Consider the following 14,779-nt stretch of genomic DNA (forward strand, 5'->3'; position numbering starts at 1 on the left):
CTGTGTGTCTATAGGTCTGTAGAGGCTGTGTGTCTATAGGTCTGTAGACTCTGTCTGTAGAGGCTGTGTGTCTATGGGTCTGTAGAGTCTGTCTGTAGAGGCTGTGTGTCTATAGGTCTGTAGAGGCTGTGTGTCTATATGTCTGTAGAGTCTGTCTGTAGAGGCTGTGTGTCTATAGGTCTGTAGAGGCTGTCTGTAGAGGATGTGTGTCTATAGCTCTGTAGAGGCTGTGTGTCTATAGGTATGTAGAGGCTGTGTGTCTATAGGTCTGTAGAGGCTTTGTGTCAACAGGTCTGAAGAAGCTGACTTCATACCTGTCCGGGTCCACAGGAGATGCCGACGATGTGCTTGGAGTTGAGGCCGGGCAGAGCCTTTGGCTGCTTCTTGTTGGAGAACAGCGTGTCAAAGTGCTGCATCTTGTCGTTGCTCCCCCAGCTGTGGACCTCCCCGTCGTCCGTCAGGGCCAGGCAGTGTGTGGAGCCCACCGCCACGTCCACCACCTTCTTCCCTGAAGACGAGAGGACATGGGTCAGTCAACTGAAAAAGGCTCATGGGCCTGCATTACATCGATTTGTTAAGCCTTGATGACAGTAGTAGGTGTGCGCTTTGAGGCACAGGATCCAAATTCATTTTAGATGGTAGGGAAACGTGCATTTTAAAATAAACATAAAGATAAACTCTTTTTGGGTTACGTCAGTAAAGTGTATACTCAAAAGAAAATAATTCTGTCATGGGTCCGATTTGAACAACAGATGGCAGCAAACCACAAAGTGGCTTTAGTCTGTTGTAGACTCAGAATCCACAGCGCAATTTAATGCTGTGTTTGTGAAAGCATGTTGTAACAGTAAAACTAATAAAATATTATAATGAATACAACGTTTATACAACGTTTAACGTTTATCAACCTTGCATTTTTAACTAAGTTTACACACTGGCTCACTCGTAAGTCATTTAGGATGAAAGTGTCTTCCAAAATGGCAAAATGTAGTAAAGCGTACCATGTAAACTGTCCAGTAGCTTGGGATAGCGGACGTGTTCGTCTGTGCCGTGGCCCAGGCGCTGGTTGTCTCCCTTCCCCCAGGTGTACACCTGGCCTTCCTTGGTGAGCGCCACGGAGAACTGGCTGCCGCAGCACACCTTCTCGATATCCAGGTCCTGCAGCTTCTCTACCAGCTTAGGGGTCTTGCAGCCATCGCTGCCTCCGCGACCCAGCTTACCGTAGTCCCCGTCCCCCCATGACCACACCTGGCCTGGGACCACACAGGAAGGAGATTAACCAACACTGTTTTAATGAACCAACGGTTGTATCAGGGCAATAAGATGATACAGGAAGTAGATTAACTATCGACGTCTTAATGAACCAATGTTGGTCTCAGGGCAATAGGATGATTCAGGAAGTAGATTAACTAAGGATGTATTAATGAACCAACGTTTGTCTCAGGGCAATAGGATGATACATGAAGTAGATAAACAATCGATGTCTCGATGAACTAACGTTGATCTAATTTCTTCAGTTGGATACTTTTTAGCTCTTTCTGGCTTGTTTCTCCAAATTGCCTACCCTAGCTTGAAATTATCATCTGTTCATTCATATCAGAGTGTTTGCTTCTCCCATTGGTACTTGGTGTGGTTTTTCTCACCGTTCTCCGTCACCGCCAGCGTTTGGGCATCACCACTTCCACACGCCACGTCCAGAACCTTCAGGCCCTTCAGAGCCGTCACCAGCATGGGGGTGGTCTGGTCCTCACTGGAGCCTGGACAACCAGACAGCAAGAAGCCCACAGTTAGGACCCAGAACATCCTATCAAATCTAGATCTATAGAATTCAGCGATCACATAGAGCACTGTAGATGTCTGAGGACACACTACACATACATGAAAAGGTTTACATACATTTTGACCTTCCATACACATTAGGGCGGTGTTTTCCACCACTGAAACACTGTGACAAACAACAATACCAGTGGTTGAATCTGAATATGCTGGCGTTGCTGTGTGGATGGGCAAAATGTGCCGCTCTGCAAACGGCTATGTAGTTTGTGAAAATACACATTCATGCTTATTTTACTTTTTGTATTTTTCCTATTTTGTAATTATATTATGCTTTCTCTGTCTTATCATCCACCTTGTTGTTCATTGGTTATTAGTTAGTTCTTAACTTCCTCATTCTCTCCACAATATCAGTTTACTGCTCATCACACTTGTATGGTTACCAAATAAACCATTGAAACCAATCAACACGTTCTGATATCATCTGTGGCCATATGGTCACGTGGAGTGACCATATGGCCACAGATGATATCAGGACGTGTTGACTATGTGAAGGCGTGTGAGAGTGAAGGGAGTGAAGGCGTACGACGGGGGGCTCACCGTGGCCCAGGCGGCCGTAGTTCCCGCGGCCCCAGGTGAAGAGCTCGCCGTCGGCTGTGATGGCGGCGCTGTAGGTGCTTCCGCAGGCGATCTGCACCACCTGCTTCCCCGCCTGCTTCCCGTTGAACGTCGCGATCATGGCCGGCTCCTCCAGGTACCTGGAAAACCGCGGACGACCGTTATCACAGTGACTGCGGTGGCGTTCTGTTGCTTGGCAACCCAGGGTTTAATGTGAACATGTTGCCGTCCGTATTTCAGGGCTAGGGGTTGTGGAGTGGATTTGTGATGTCACAAAAGGCTCTGTGTTGAAATAGCTTGTAACGGCTCAGATGATACCCGTTATTAAGGTACAGGTAGGGGGTCATCTTGCTCGAGGATGCCTACAGGAAGACTGGTGACATTGGGGTTGGAATCCAGAACCTTTTGCCTGAGCGTAATACAAGAAAGACTAGCCATTAGACTAACCTGCCTGTAAGAGCTGATGTTCTACAAAAGCATTAACGACAAAAGGCAGAGAATAACTCTAACAGTGTCGTAACTCATTATCAAAATTGAGTTACGATGTTCGTTTCCTTTAACATAAAGACATGGCGTTTCCCTTCCATGCTGGTGCCTTACGTGGTGTCTCCATGTCCCAGGCGTCCTCCGTCCCCACAGCCCCAGGAGAAGACCTCTCCGTTGGACGACAGGGCCAGGTAGTGCTGGCCGTCTGGATGGGCAGCCAGCTTCATCATCTTCCTGGAGCTCAGCGTGTGCACCAGCATAGGGGCCTAGGAACCCATTTTAATTTGGTTATTATTTAATGAAAGGATTAATTAAACAGACTGCTGACATGGGAAGATTTTCCAAAACAAAAGATACCAAATAATCTAAAAATAGTACATTTCCTGCTGCCATCCAGAATTCAAAATATAACTTTACAATGAGGATGAAAGCATTCTTCTTCTTTTCTTTGGATTTGATTTTGCCATATAGCCGGATGAAATGTTAAAACAATTGCCAACAAAGTATGTTAATATGTCTTATGCGTCAATCACCATGCGTTTTGATACGCGTCATAGTTACTGGGATTTCTTTTGCGGTATGCCATGTCCATCTCTCCCGTTTCCCCTTTAATATCAGCGTTTTATTCTCAGTTCGACACACATCAACATCCCTCGCCACCGAGCCCTGAAAGAGAGCCTTTGTGTTGACGACCCGGCACTCATGTGTCCAGTGGCGTCTACACGAGGCAGCCCTCATGAGCCATCAACACCAGGAGCACTTATCCCCGGGGGGGGGCTGAACGGACCAGAGTTGTGCTCTTGTAGTTCTGGGTGTAGACGGCTCCGCTGCTGGAAAGGATGAGGAAGCCCTTCTCCGAGCACACGACCTGGGCCACGCCCACGCTGGACAGGGCCTTGCACTGGATGGGTCCGTTCACGTTGGCGTACAGCTTCCAGCCCAGCAGGCCCCAGGCGATCACCTCCTGCAGGGTTCCCTGGGGCCCCATGGACGATACGGAGGGTTAGATGGGGCTGTGGTTGTTGGCGTGAGGATGATGCTTGTGATTTATTAATATGATGATGATGATGATGATGATTCTTGTGTATCGTGGGTATTTACTGTATTCTTCCTTATTGGGAATAATTGTGTATTATATTGTGTAGCATGTATTGTACATAATGTAATATTTATTTTTGTGAATCATGAATATAAAGTTTGTCACAGATAGTATGCCTTGTGAGGAGAGACAACACGACCCATAAACGCATTTAAATGAGTTAAGACAGCACAGCCATCTTTACAAGTAAAGATCACTTCATGGATTGTTCATGTGGTAAACAGTGTGCTTTGGAGCCATTAGGCTTGTTGACATGTTCACTCTGAAAACAGCTTTCTCCAGTCACATGGGCGGGGAGCAGAACAGATAGCAGACAGGAAGGAACACCGCAGCCCTAGAGCTGCCCAGGATTTATCTCTGACAGCATTACTAAAAACAAGCCCAAACTAGCCTGATTGCTTATTTAGCACAAACTAAAAAAAAACAAAAAAACATGTTCATCGACCTTCAATTCACACATTCCAATAAACACGTTTTCTATTTGGGACTAGTTAAAGGAACACCGTCATGCTCAGCTATTTTCAAACACTAGAGAGTACTGCCTCATTCGCGTGTTGAATGCATACATGGTGAAAAAACCGAGTGTGCGATATTACAATGTTTGGTTTGAAATAAAAAGAACCACTGAAAAAAGAAAATACATCAATGGTCCAACCTTTGTTTTTTTCGCAGAAACAGTGAATATTGCAGACTGTATCAATCAACAGTGCTAGAGAGAGAAATCAGGATGTGAAGCAATGCATTGTGGGTATGACACCCAGCGCTGTAGGCTCGGTGCATACCTTGTGCGAGGTGGGTGAGCTGCAGTGGGGGGGGCTGCAGGGCGCGGCCAGGCGGTCCAGGTGGGCCATGATGACCACGGCGGTCTGCCGTAGGTCGATGGCCAGCTCGTTGTCCTGGGGCAGCGTCAGGTAGCGCAGGAAGCACTCGTTGGGGCTCAGCGGCGCCGTCAGGATCTTGAGGTAAGGACCCAGAAGGATCTAGGTTAGACCTCCTCCGTGGGGTTTAGAAGAGGTTCCCACAGCGATCAGACTCTTTAGTAAGAGCTGTGGACTATATGATGTGGTGATTTATCTTGGTGGTATTGCTGTGAATGTTGTCCTTTCAGTGTCTATGTGGTGCATACCTATTTATTTGTCGCTGTAGTGTATGTTGTACTGCGCCCTGTCTTGAAGTATGAACCGTCCTGTTGATGTATGTTGTTGTATGTAGTGGCTTGGTGGCAAAATAATTTCCCCCTTGGGGATTAATAAAGTGCAATCAATCAATCAATCAGTTACACTTCCTGACCAATGTTAACCAACTTTTTTTGTTAACAAGGTTTATGTCGCCTCCACTGTAGTTTGTTTGTATTGACGGGTGATTCATTGATAGCACGTGTTTTCGTCCAAATCCAAACAGAACCATACACCCTCACCGCGACACTACCCTGTGTTTGCTGTGTACCTCTGGCTGATCGTCGGGTATGGGCTCCTCCTTGTTGTTGTGAATGCTCTGGAAGCGCTGGAGGAGGGGCAGCAGTGGGGCGCTGGTGCCCTGCGTGGAGCGCTCGTTGTCCATCTCCCGCGTCCCGTTGCCCCACAGACGCAGCAGCAGCAGCACCGCGGACAGCAGCTGGCTGGAGGACGGTAGGACCCAGAGGAAGTTAAGGAGCCGCCCTATTCGAGCACAACAGTGACCACCCCGTGTTTGAACCGCTCTGGTTCCGGAAGCACATTTCCCATTCAGTTTCTCCATTGACTTTTTCGTAAAATCGTTATACGGTATAAAGAGTTTTAAGGCTGGAACCAAGCCGTTCGAAGCCGTAGTAATATCCATAAAACATTTTGTTTTATGGGGGAAAAAAATCCCTTCTTTAACTCGTGGTTTCTACAGGAGCATATACCATCGTTTCACAATATAACGGCTCGTTGTAAGTACACCTTGGATGCTTACGACATAATGGCTTTTAATAAAAACCTCTATGTAGAAAATTAATGGGATTTTTACTTCGGGAACCACACTGAAAGTTTTATGTTCTCTTTATAGAGAGTACTGTCTGTTGGACCACAGTGACAGCAGGACCGCTGGCCACATGAGTGACTACAACAGTGTGTTCTCTCGCCTGATTGGTTCGGATAAGAGCCATGAGATGTCACTCGCCATTTATAAGTGTGACATCACAATGTGGGTGTATCTATGCAGCATCGGGCAGCAAGAGGCCACGTCACAAGCGGAAACGGACACACCACTCCAGTTGTGACGTCACAAAAGTGGACGATTTTGAAACGGCTTATAATGGCTCACATCCGAAAAAGGCAGTGTCCGCTGCTTCTTGTGACATCACAAAGCGATTGATTTTTTTAAATAGCTTTTACTTTGAAATGGATCATCATCTCAACAGGGGGCACACGTAAAGGGCCCCACACAGGGGCCCTTTACGCAGCAGGGAAGGACGGAGCCCTACCTCAGGGTCCCCCTCTGCACAGCCAGCTCCAGCAGTATAGCCAGAGCAAGGTGCTGGTCCTGCAGGGGAATGTTGCCTTTGGCACTGGCACTTCCATGGACATCACTGGCTCACCGCAAGACGGCATCGGAACACAGGACACACAGGTTACACACATATCACCCCAATGACTGAATGAAAGAAAAGTATTGGGAAGTGACACTGAAGTGCGCGGCGCTGTATTGTAGCATGCTGTGGGTGAGGTACGGGGTGGTGTGCTGCAGTATGGAGCCTCTCTCGGCACCTCACCTGAGGAACTTGGCGGCCCGTTCGACCACCTCCAGCCACACGGAGGAGACGGTGCCCTCGTCAAACAGGGTGGCCTCGGGCAGGGCCCGCAGCGCGTCCAGAGACTCCTGGAGCAGCTCGCTGCACAGGTCGGCATCGTCCCCTAGACCACCACAATCAGGGGTTAAAGAAAGACTGGACTGGGGTTTCATAGAGGGGTACTTTGGTGCTTTAGATCAGAAACAGTCTGTGTTTACATAGCACGTTTCGACCGGCATGGCCCTTCATAGCGACTCAATGTCATAGTGGTTAACAGTAAATGCCTCACATTCAAACACCAAAACACATTCACAGACACTTGCCGTATTCATACACTGGCTCTCACACACGCAGGCAGCTGTTCAGCTGTTAACCATTTGATTTTTTTTGGGGGGGGCAGTTAAAGGTTGAATGACTTGTTCAAGGGCACTGCAGCCCTTTGTGCAAAGAGAAGCATGGATATTCAACCGGCGACCTCCTTTGTTGGCCTTAGAGCTCTAGCCCTGATTATAGAACATATCATAAGTTTGAGCTCGGAGATAAGCAAAGCCCCTAGGAACCGAATAACTGAAAACTGTCAAAATACTTCAATATATTTAAACAATACAATCTAAATTAGGGGTGGGAAAAATAATCGATTCTTTGATGCATCGCGATTCTGTGTAGAACGATTCCGTCTCGATTCAGATAAGTTAATAATTGATTTATTTTATTTATATATATATATATATATATATATATATATATATATATATATATATATATATATATATATATATATATATATATATATATATATATATATATAATTTTTTATTATTAAATTTGTTCACCTCCTGCAACATTCTGTTCGACAGAGAGGGATGATTAAAATTATTTAATTTATCTTCATTGTGTATTTGCCAATCGGATTTGTCTGGACGCGATTGCGATTCAGCCTACGCATAGCATGCACGCAAAATCACAGCCAGACACAAGAATGACGAACAAGTTCTTATTCTTATAATTGACTAAGAGCAGCTTTTTCTTTAATGACATAGAAAAGAAAGATTAGAAAGAAAACTAAATCTGGTTATTTTTTACCTACTTTCATAGTGTGTTGTTATGCAAGCTGCATTGATAACTGCATTGTTCATAGAAAGTCATATTTGTGACAAAAACTTTTTCTCTAATAAAATATTAGATAAGGTAATTAATCTGTTGATTTCTTTAATGATCATCACATAAGTAGGAAGTGATTAGCAACTCTGAGGGGCAAACTCAGATGTATATATATTAGTGCTGTCAAGAGATTAAAATATTGAATCGCGATTAATCGCATTAATGTCATAGTTAACTCTCTATAAATCACATTTTTTCTATTCACAATATCCCTTGATTTCGTGCTGCTATCCTTTTAGTGAGATCAGAGAGTGTTGAGAAGGACAGTTATAAAATATATATGGTAAGATGGATATAAGACCTGGATATACAAACCGGCAGTGAATTCAACCTGGTCCACTTGACATCGAGTAGTTGCATGACAGTGGTAGGCCTACCGTAAAACTTAGATAGCCCGGGCTTTTATTTGTTTCAATCACTGAACTTTCGAACAAAACTCTTGCTCAGCAAAGATGGGAAATACTATAACATTTATTATTTAAACCAGTATGAATATTCCTACCGTACGTAGGCCTATACACATTACCAGGCTATCGAATAACGCCTACACACACACACACACACACACACACACACACACACACACACACACACACACACACACACACACACACACACACACACACACACACACACACACACACAAACACACACACACAGTGGCGGAGTGGAATTCCCAGTGGGTCGTTAACGTTTCGGGGCTGTCGGGCTGATTACTGATTGCTGATTGCATTTATAAAAGTTCCTTGCAGCGCCGTCCGGCAGCCTGAGCTGTGCGCCCGCAACTTCTCACTCACTCAACAGACGCAACACCAACAAACTGTCAACGTCGCAACCAAGTCGATTTTGTCTAGAGGGGAATAACTGAGCGGCCCCTCCAGAAGTGGTACAGCCCAGGTGGGCCTTGAACTGCGATTGGTCAGAAAGACGTAACAGCTAATGACAACATTGAACTCTCGTGCAGGCTCGAACAGAGTAACACACAAACACACACACACTTTTAAGGAGTTTTTCACCCGCTCCGTATCCTTGCTTGCCCCAACAAGTTTGTGCGGCGTGCTTGTTGTTTTGTTTCCGGTGTAGCTAGATCCGGTATGGTGTTGTAGTTTTTCTAACGTGACTAGTTGTTGCTAGACAGCAGGTGAAAAAACTACAATGTTTGCCAAGCCAAAAGAGCGTTAATCGCGCAATAATAATATTAAGGCTGTTAAAATTGGTTTGCGTTAACTCCGTTAATAACGCGTTAAACTGACAGCACTAATATATATATTTTTGAAAAAATTGTTGCATCGAGATGCATCGATAATCGGTTTAGAATCGAATCGTTGACCTCCAAATCGGAATCAAATCGATTCATGAGGTGCCAAGAGATTCCCGACCCTAATCTAAATACACTTTGACCCCCTCAAGATGATTCACATGAAGTGGATAACCTTGCAATACTTTTTAAATGAATCCACAAATCTTTTTATTTTTTCCTATATTACTCTCAAATCCCCTGCAGCATCCTCATGCTCCGTATCGTCACTGTATCTATTCCCATACCCCCCCCCCCCACCCCCACCCCGAATGCCATGTCCCCGCCTGGCCGCACGTGGGGAGCCGCCCGCTCTGTGTTCCAGGAAGGCTCCCAGACCAGAACTGGTGTTGGTCTGGGGCTCAACAGCACCCGACCAAGGAGCTCCGGTTACCAGACGCTTACAGCCGGGAGCGGGCGGCCAGGCCCTCCTACACCCATTCACTGCCGATGGCCTCAGTCAGCTATTAACAACCCATTAAAACGGAGCATCCCTGCATGCTAAGCTAACTAAACTAGCATGATTCGGGTTCTCAATGGGAAGTAGTACAAAGTGAGGTTGAAAATATTTTTTAATAAAGCCACATAGATTAAGACGTTAAATGGCTTAAATCAAGTGAAGGGATTTGAACAAAAGTTCAAAAGTCTAAATGGAGTAAACAATGTAAACATGCACACCATTTAAGAAAAAGTAAATGGTTTGAAACAAATTAAGTGACCGCTGAATGAAAAGCGCAAACCATTGCTAAAAACTGAAGAATCTGAAACGTCAAATGTATTGCCCTGCACTGTGTGTGTGTGTGTGTGTGTGTGTGTGTGTGTCTGTCTTTAAGAGAATAGCGAGCCGGTGCGTGATTAAAAGTAGCTCAATAGAGTGGGAAAAGCCGCCCAATCTGGCAACACTGCCTAAACGCCCTCCAAAAGTAGCCCAATCTGGCGGGAAAAACCGCCCAAACTGGCAACACTGCTGAACGTCATCACGCTCCAGCGTCAACGTAAATCAATGAGACCAACTGAAAACGAAGCCGGTATGAAACTAAAACTGATTCTGAATAAAGTTTAAGTTACATTGAAATTCCGTTTCGACGAAAAATCGACGACCCGATTTGTTAAATGGTTTGAACGATATGGTAAACGGTTAAAATTTGACCGAGTTACGATGTCTTAAGTAATTTAAGTGTCAGAATGGGCAGACGGCTTCAAATGGGACCAACTGTAGAATATGACGGTTTGAAACTAAAACTGTGATTCTGAAGAAAGTATAAATGATATCGAAATTCCGTTTAGATATTATTGAAGATTCAAGTGTGTAGATTTGTTAAATCAACGAAGATAAACGATTGAAAATTGATTTAGTTATGTGACAGTTGAAGTACCAGAGAAAAGCTCTGCTGTCCTCCCATTGATTCCCATGTTAAAAAAAAAGATAATATTTTAAAAGTAGAATATCTTAAAGTATTAAATATTTAAAAAAATCGGAAAAGAAGCGCGCGATTCCAAGCTATTCTGAATATTTTGAATGGAGTCTCTAGGTGAAAAAATGAGGAAGGAGATAGGTCCCAAAGTTTGTAGAGAATAAGAAAGAAAGAAAGAAAGAAAGAAAGAAGGAAAGAAAGAATAAACCTTATGAAGAACATTAGTTGAGCGCTGCATGCAGCACTCACCTAATAATGATAGTTTGTGTAAATATTAGAATTTGGCGGAATACATTCAGTTACACTTAGTGATATTAGATGAACTTTATTAATATTAATTGTGAGCCATAGGAATTAATTATCACCTAAGGAAGATGTGTTATCATTTCAGGAGAAAATTTGTGAATATCTTATGAAAAATTTATATTAGTATATCTTATCTTAAGTACTTTACAAACATTAAAATAGAAATTACATAATAGTTCATTGTGGGCCTCAGACCTCTAAGCCATTAAAAGGATTGGTTATTTAATTATGGTGACCTGTCCTGCTCCAACTGGTAATGCCCTAATAAAAGAGATGACTTGGTTATCTTTAGCCATTGGGGCTTTCTTTAGATGGGGTGCAGATCAGAGGGATTATCTCATGGAATGCATAGAAGTGCTGGTTCCCTGTTACAGTGACTCATCGCTACACAATCTCTAGACAGAGGGTTTGATGGAGAGACAGGCCGGCTCACATGCTCCCTCCATCCCCCCTGAAGTGTCCCAGCCGCAGATGGTGAGGACAGACAGTATTACCCAACTCAAGCCGTTTACTGTGGACGACAACAGCAGGACGATATGGTGCAACGTGTCACAGAGCGTAAAGCTGTCAATCAAAGCATGTTAGCCTCTCTGTTTACCTGACCTCCCAGCCTATCCGCTCTTTGTTCCCTGAACCATCGATAAAATCACAATCTTGTCAACCGGAGCTCCGGCCAATCACCTCTCCGCTCCGTTGACCTCCAGCTAATCCCATGTGTGCTCACCTGATCTCCAGGCTCTGCGGAGGAAAGCGAAGGCGAAGGAGAGGGCCGCTCTGGAACCCACTCTGGCCAGGCCCTCCACACCTTTACTGGCCGGGGGACGAGGGCTGCAGACGCAGAGACACACACCTTACTCTTTATGTTACTGGCTTTGTTGTACTAAGCTATGTTCCGTTAATACTGACCCTCCTTACGGTCAGCTCATTATATTCGAATGAACTAAAGGAAATCATACAAAGCATCTCTACCTTTCAAATACCAAGTGGTTCAAAGTAAATTATTTATATTTTTAAAAGGGCCTGTACTTTATGAGCAGATGTGACATCACTCCCACTTGTGATGTCACAAACAGGTCCATTATTAAATGGCTTGCAATGACTTAACAACATCATACCTGGTGGTAAAATAGTAATTTTATATATTGCGTCAGGCAAACAAACACCAACCCTCATGGGTTTACAAGACACAAAAAGTACCATTGCAATGGTCAGACATTCATCACAATACAAATTACACACTCATAATATATTCACAATCATTATTATTATCACGTTATAAACATATCAGTGAACAGAACGAGTATATAGTGAAAAATATACAGAGAACATTTGTTGGCAGTTCTCGAATGGAGGTCAATGACCCATGATATTAGATGAAGCTTACGTCTTGTTGTCTGTGGTGGGCGGAGGGGGCGTGGGCGGGGGCTTCCAGCGGGCCTTGTACTTCTCCTCCATCATGCTGTGGCTGAGGGAGATAAGGTAGCGCTCCAGGATGACCAGCCGCTGCCGCAGACGCTGGGCCGACAGCGTGCTCTTGGCCATCTGCACCGACAGCTTCTGCTGGTCGTCCACCAGCACCATCAGACAGTCCTTCAGCTCCTTCTCATCTACATGCACACACAAACAATTATGAGCATTGAATATAGAATATACAATTCTTTATTGTCAATGCACAGGGTAAAACGAAATTGGATGGCAGTCCTCTTGGTGCTTTATAAAAATATATAATAGATTTATAAAAATATAAAACAATACAATTTCCAGCTATTCAGTGACAACCCCCCACTACCCTCCCACACACACATACATTCACATACATTCTCCAGTACATGCTTAAAGTGACAGTGAGGTAGCATGGAAAAAAAAAATAACATTAACATTTAAAATGCAAATGGTACCACAATTGCCTGATAATAATCATATGAAACGTCAGTAGAGTGTGTTGTGGAAAGTACAAACACGTTCAAGGAAAGATCAGCAAACCACAGAATAAAGTACAAGACTTTCATTTAGAACTTCAACAAAGTAAAACAAAGGCAGAGGTGGTCTGCAGAACACCTGCTTTCCCGGTTTCGGCAAACAGTTTTTATATTCTCACTTCAGTGATACCTCCAATCAGCCCCAGGGTTATTATCAAACAATGCCCGGGTATGGCTTCATCATCAACCAACTTCTGTCATTCTTTATTCTTGGATTTGTGCCATGTATCATCATCTAACTTATCAATGTCCTCGTCTGAACATTCTCTTCCTCTGTATCAGACACTGTCATGTGCCATTCCCACATCTTGTTATTAAAGCCCTGAAGACCCTGAACTGAGCAGACTCTTCCCACCAGGAACGTCATCTGTCCCTGAACAAAGAGAATATATGCTTTGTCGATCTGAACAAACCCAGAATCTCTCAGGGTGATACTGCCTTGTGTACAAGGCCTGAATATTAGCACATTACTGGTGGCCCAGGACATCAGATTACCTTTCTAAAATGCCTCTTCAGAAGGCTCTTTGTTTTTCCGCGCTCATCTCATTAATTTGGCATATAAAGCAAGATATTGGTTATAATCCTTATATTATCATCTAATAATCTCACAAGTGCAGAAAAACATGTAACAACAACTTGAGCTTGAGTGTTTAAGAGTGTAAATAAGAATCTGCATAAGGGGTTTCGCGGCCCGGTCTCAGAAGTCATGTTGTTTAATCTCCAGAAGTGAACATGGATAATTTTTACCATCCGCTAGTTAATATAGCTATTGATGAAAAACCACTACAGACAAGTTAGCTCACACAATGACACACTCATCCAAAATTGGATAATGGATGACTGTTGTTTATTCCGGTTTAGGTTCAACTGTATGAATAATAATTAATATGATTCTGCTGCAAAAAGGAAATGTGGATAAGAGATAGTTGATATTTAACATTTGGAAAGGTTTTGGTTTTTCAACATTGACCAAAACAGGCTTATTTGATCAAACCTGGGGCCCTGTATTAGGATCAAATGTCGTGCATATACTGGATTTCATAATCATATTGAAAATTAAACTAAATATTTAGAATATTCATTGATATTAATAAATTGTGTTTATATAGCGCTTTTTAAGTCACCAATGAGGACATGTGTGTCTGAATGTTAGCGGGATATCAAACCTCATCCACTACCATTGTGTAGCATGCCCCTGGGTGAGGCACAAATACACAATACAAATACAGTATGAATATGGCTGTGGTATGAAAAGTATTTCGGTGCCCTTTACAATGCCGGCTCGGATTTCTTGTGGGCTTTGTAGTTCTTGCTGGATCTTACATCACAAAGAGCCATTCTCAGCACCGAGCCATTCTCAGGACGGAGGGGGGGAAATAGCAGATCTAACATCCACATTAGTGTTCAGCTGACCCCGCTGTGCTGTAAGGACTGATATGTCTTCCAGCATTCAGACACAGTGTGCTGGTATTTCAGTAACTGAAGCGAATAGAGAAATAGAGCCAAGACTGAAGACTCAATTGTTTACTAAAGTTAAAAAGGAACTACTGACTACCTCATACCACACACACGCACACACACACAAAATCTGGAATGAACAACACGCAAAATTCGAGGACACCCTAGATGTTATGAGAGCGGATCTGGGAACAGTGTATGCTTACAATGATTATGACATCCGATATCCATCCATTGCTTAAGAATGTTGAGGTTCATTACATCTATGCATGCTATTTTTTGGGCAAAACAGTGATAATTGTGATCATTTGTATAACATGTTGTATATATATATGTTGTACCACATATATGAATATGAATAATAATAAATGGTGTGTACACGTATTACACATATAGTAGGGTGCCCTGCTAAGTTCATGGAAATACAAGTGGATACAC

The 14,779-nt window shown here is 43.7% G+C and overlaps 1 protein-coding gene across 1 annotated transcript in view; it reads right to left on the reverse strand.

The window, feature by feature from the left end:
- The window catches only part of herc2 (HECT and RLD domain containing E3 ubiquitin protein ligase 2), a 72,900-nt gene that overhangs the window by 55,758 nt on the left and 2,363 nt on the right, over positions 1-14,779 (reverse strand). Inside the window, 12 exon segments of the mRNA XM_079739638.1 lie at positions 315-508; positions 999-1,250; positions 1,641-1,754; positions 2,371-2,528; positions 2,989-3,140; positions 3,662-3,850; positions 4,756-4,929; positions 5,420-5,591; positions 6,420-6,524; positions 6,708-6,849; positions 11,629-11,732; positions 12,289-12,511. Of these exon segments, the coding sequence (XP_079595764.1) occupies positions 315-508; positions 999-1,250; positions 1,641-1,754; positions 2,371-2,528; positions 2,989-3,140; positions 3,662-3,850; positions 4,756-4,929; positions 5,420-5,591; positions 6,420-6,524; positions 6,708-6,849; positions 11,629-11,732; positions 12,289-12,511 (1,979 nt within the window).

Source organism: Pollachius pollachius (genome assembly GCF_949987615.1).
Source record: "Pollachius pollachius genome assembly, chromosome: 7".
NCBI lineage: Eukaryota > Metazoa > Chordata > Actinopteri > Gadiformes > Gadidae > Pollachius > Pollachius pollachius.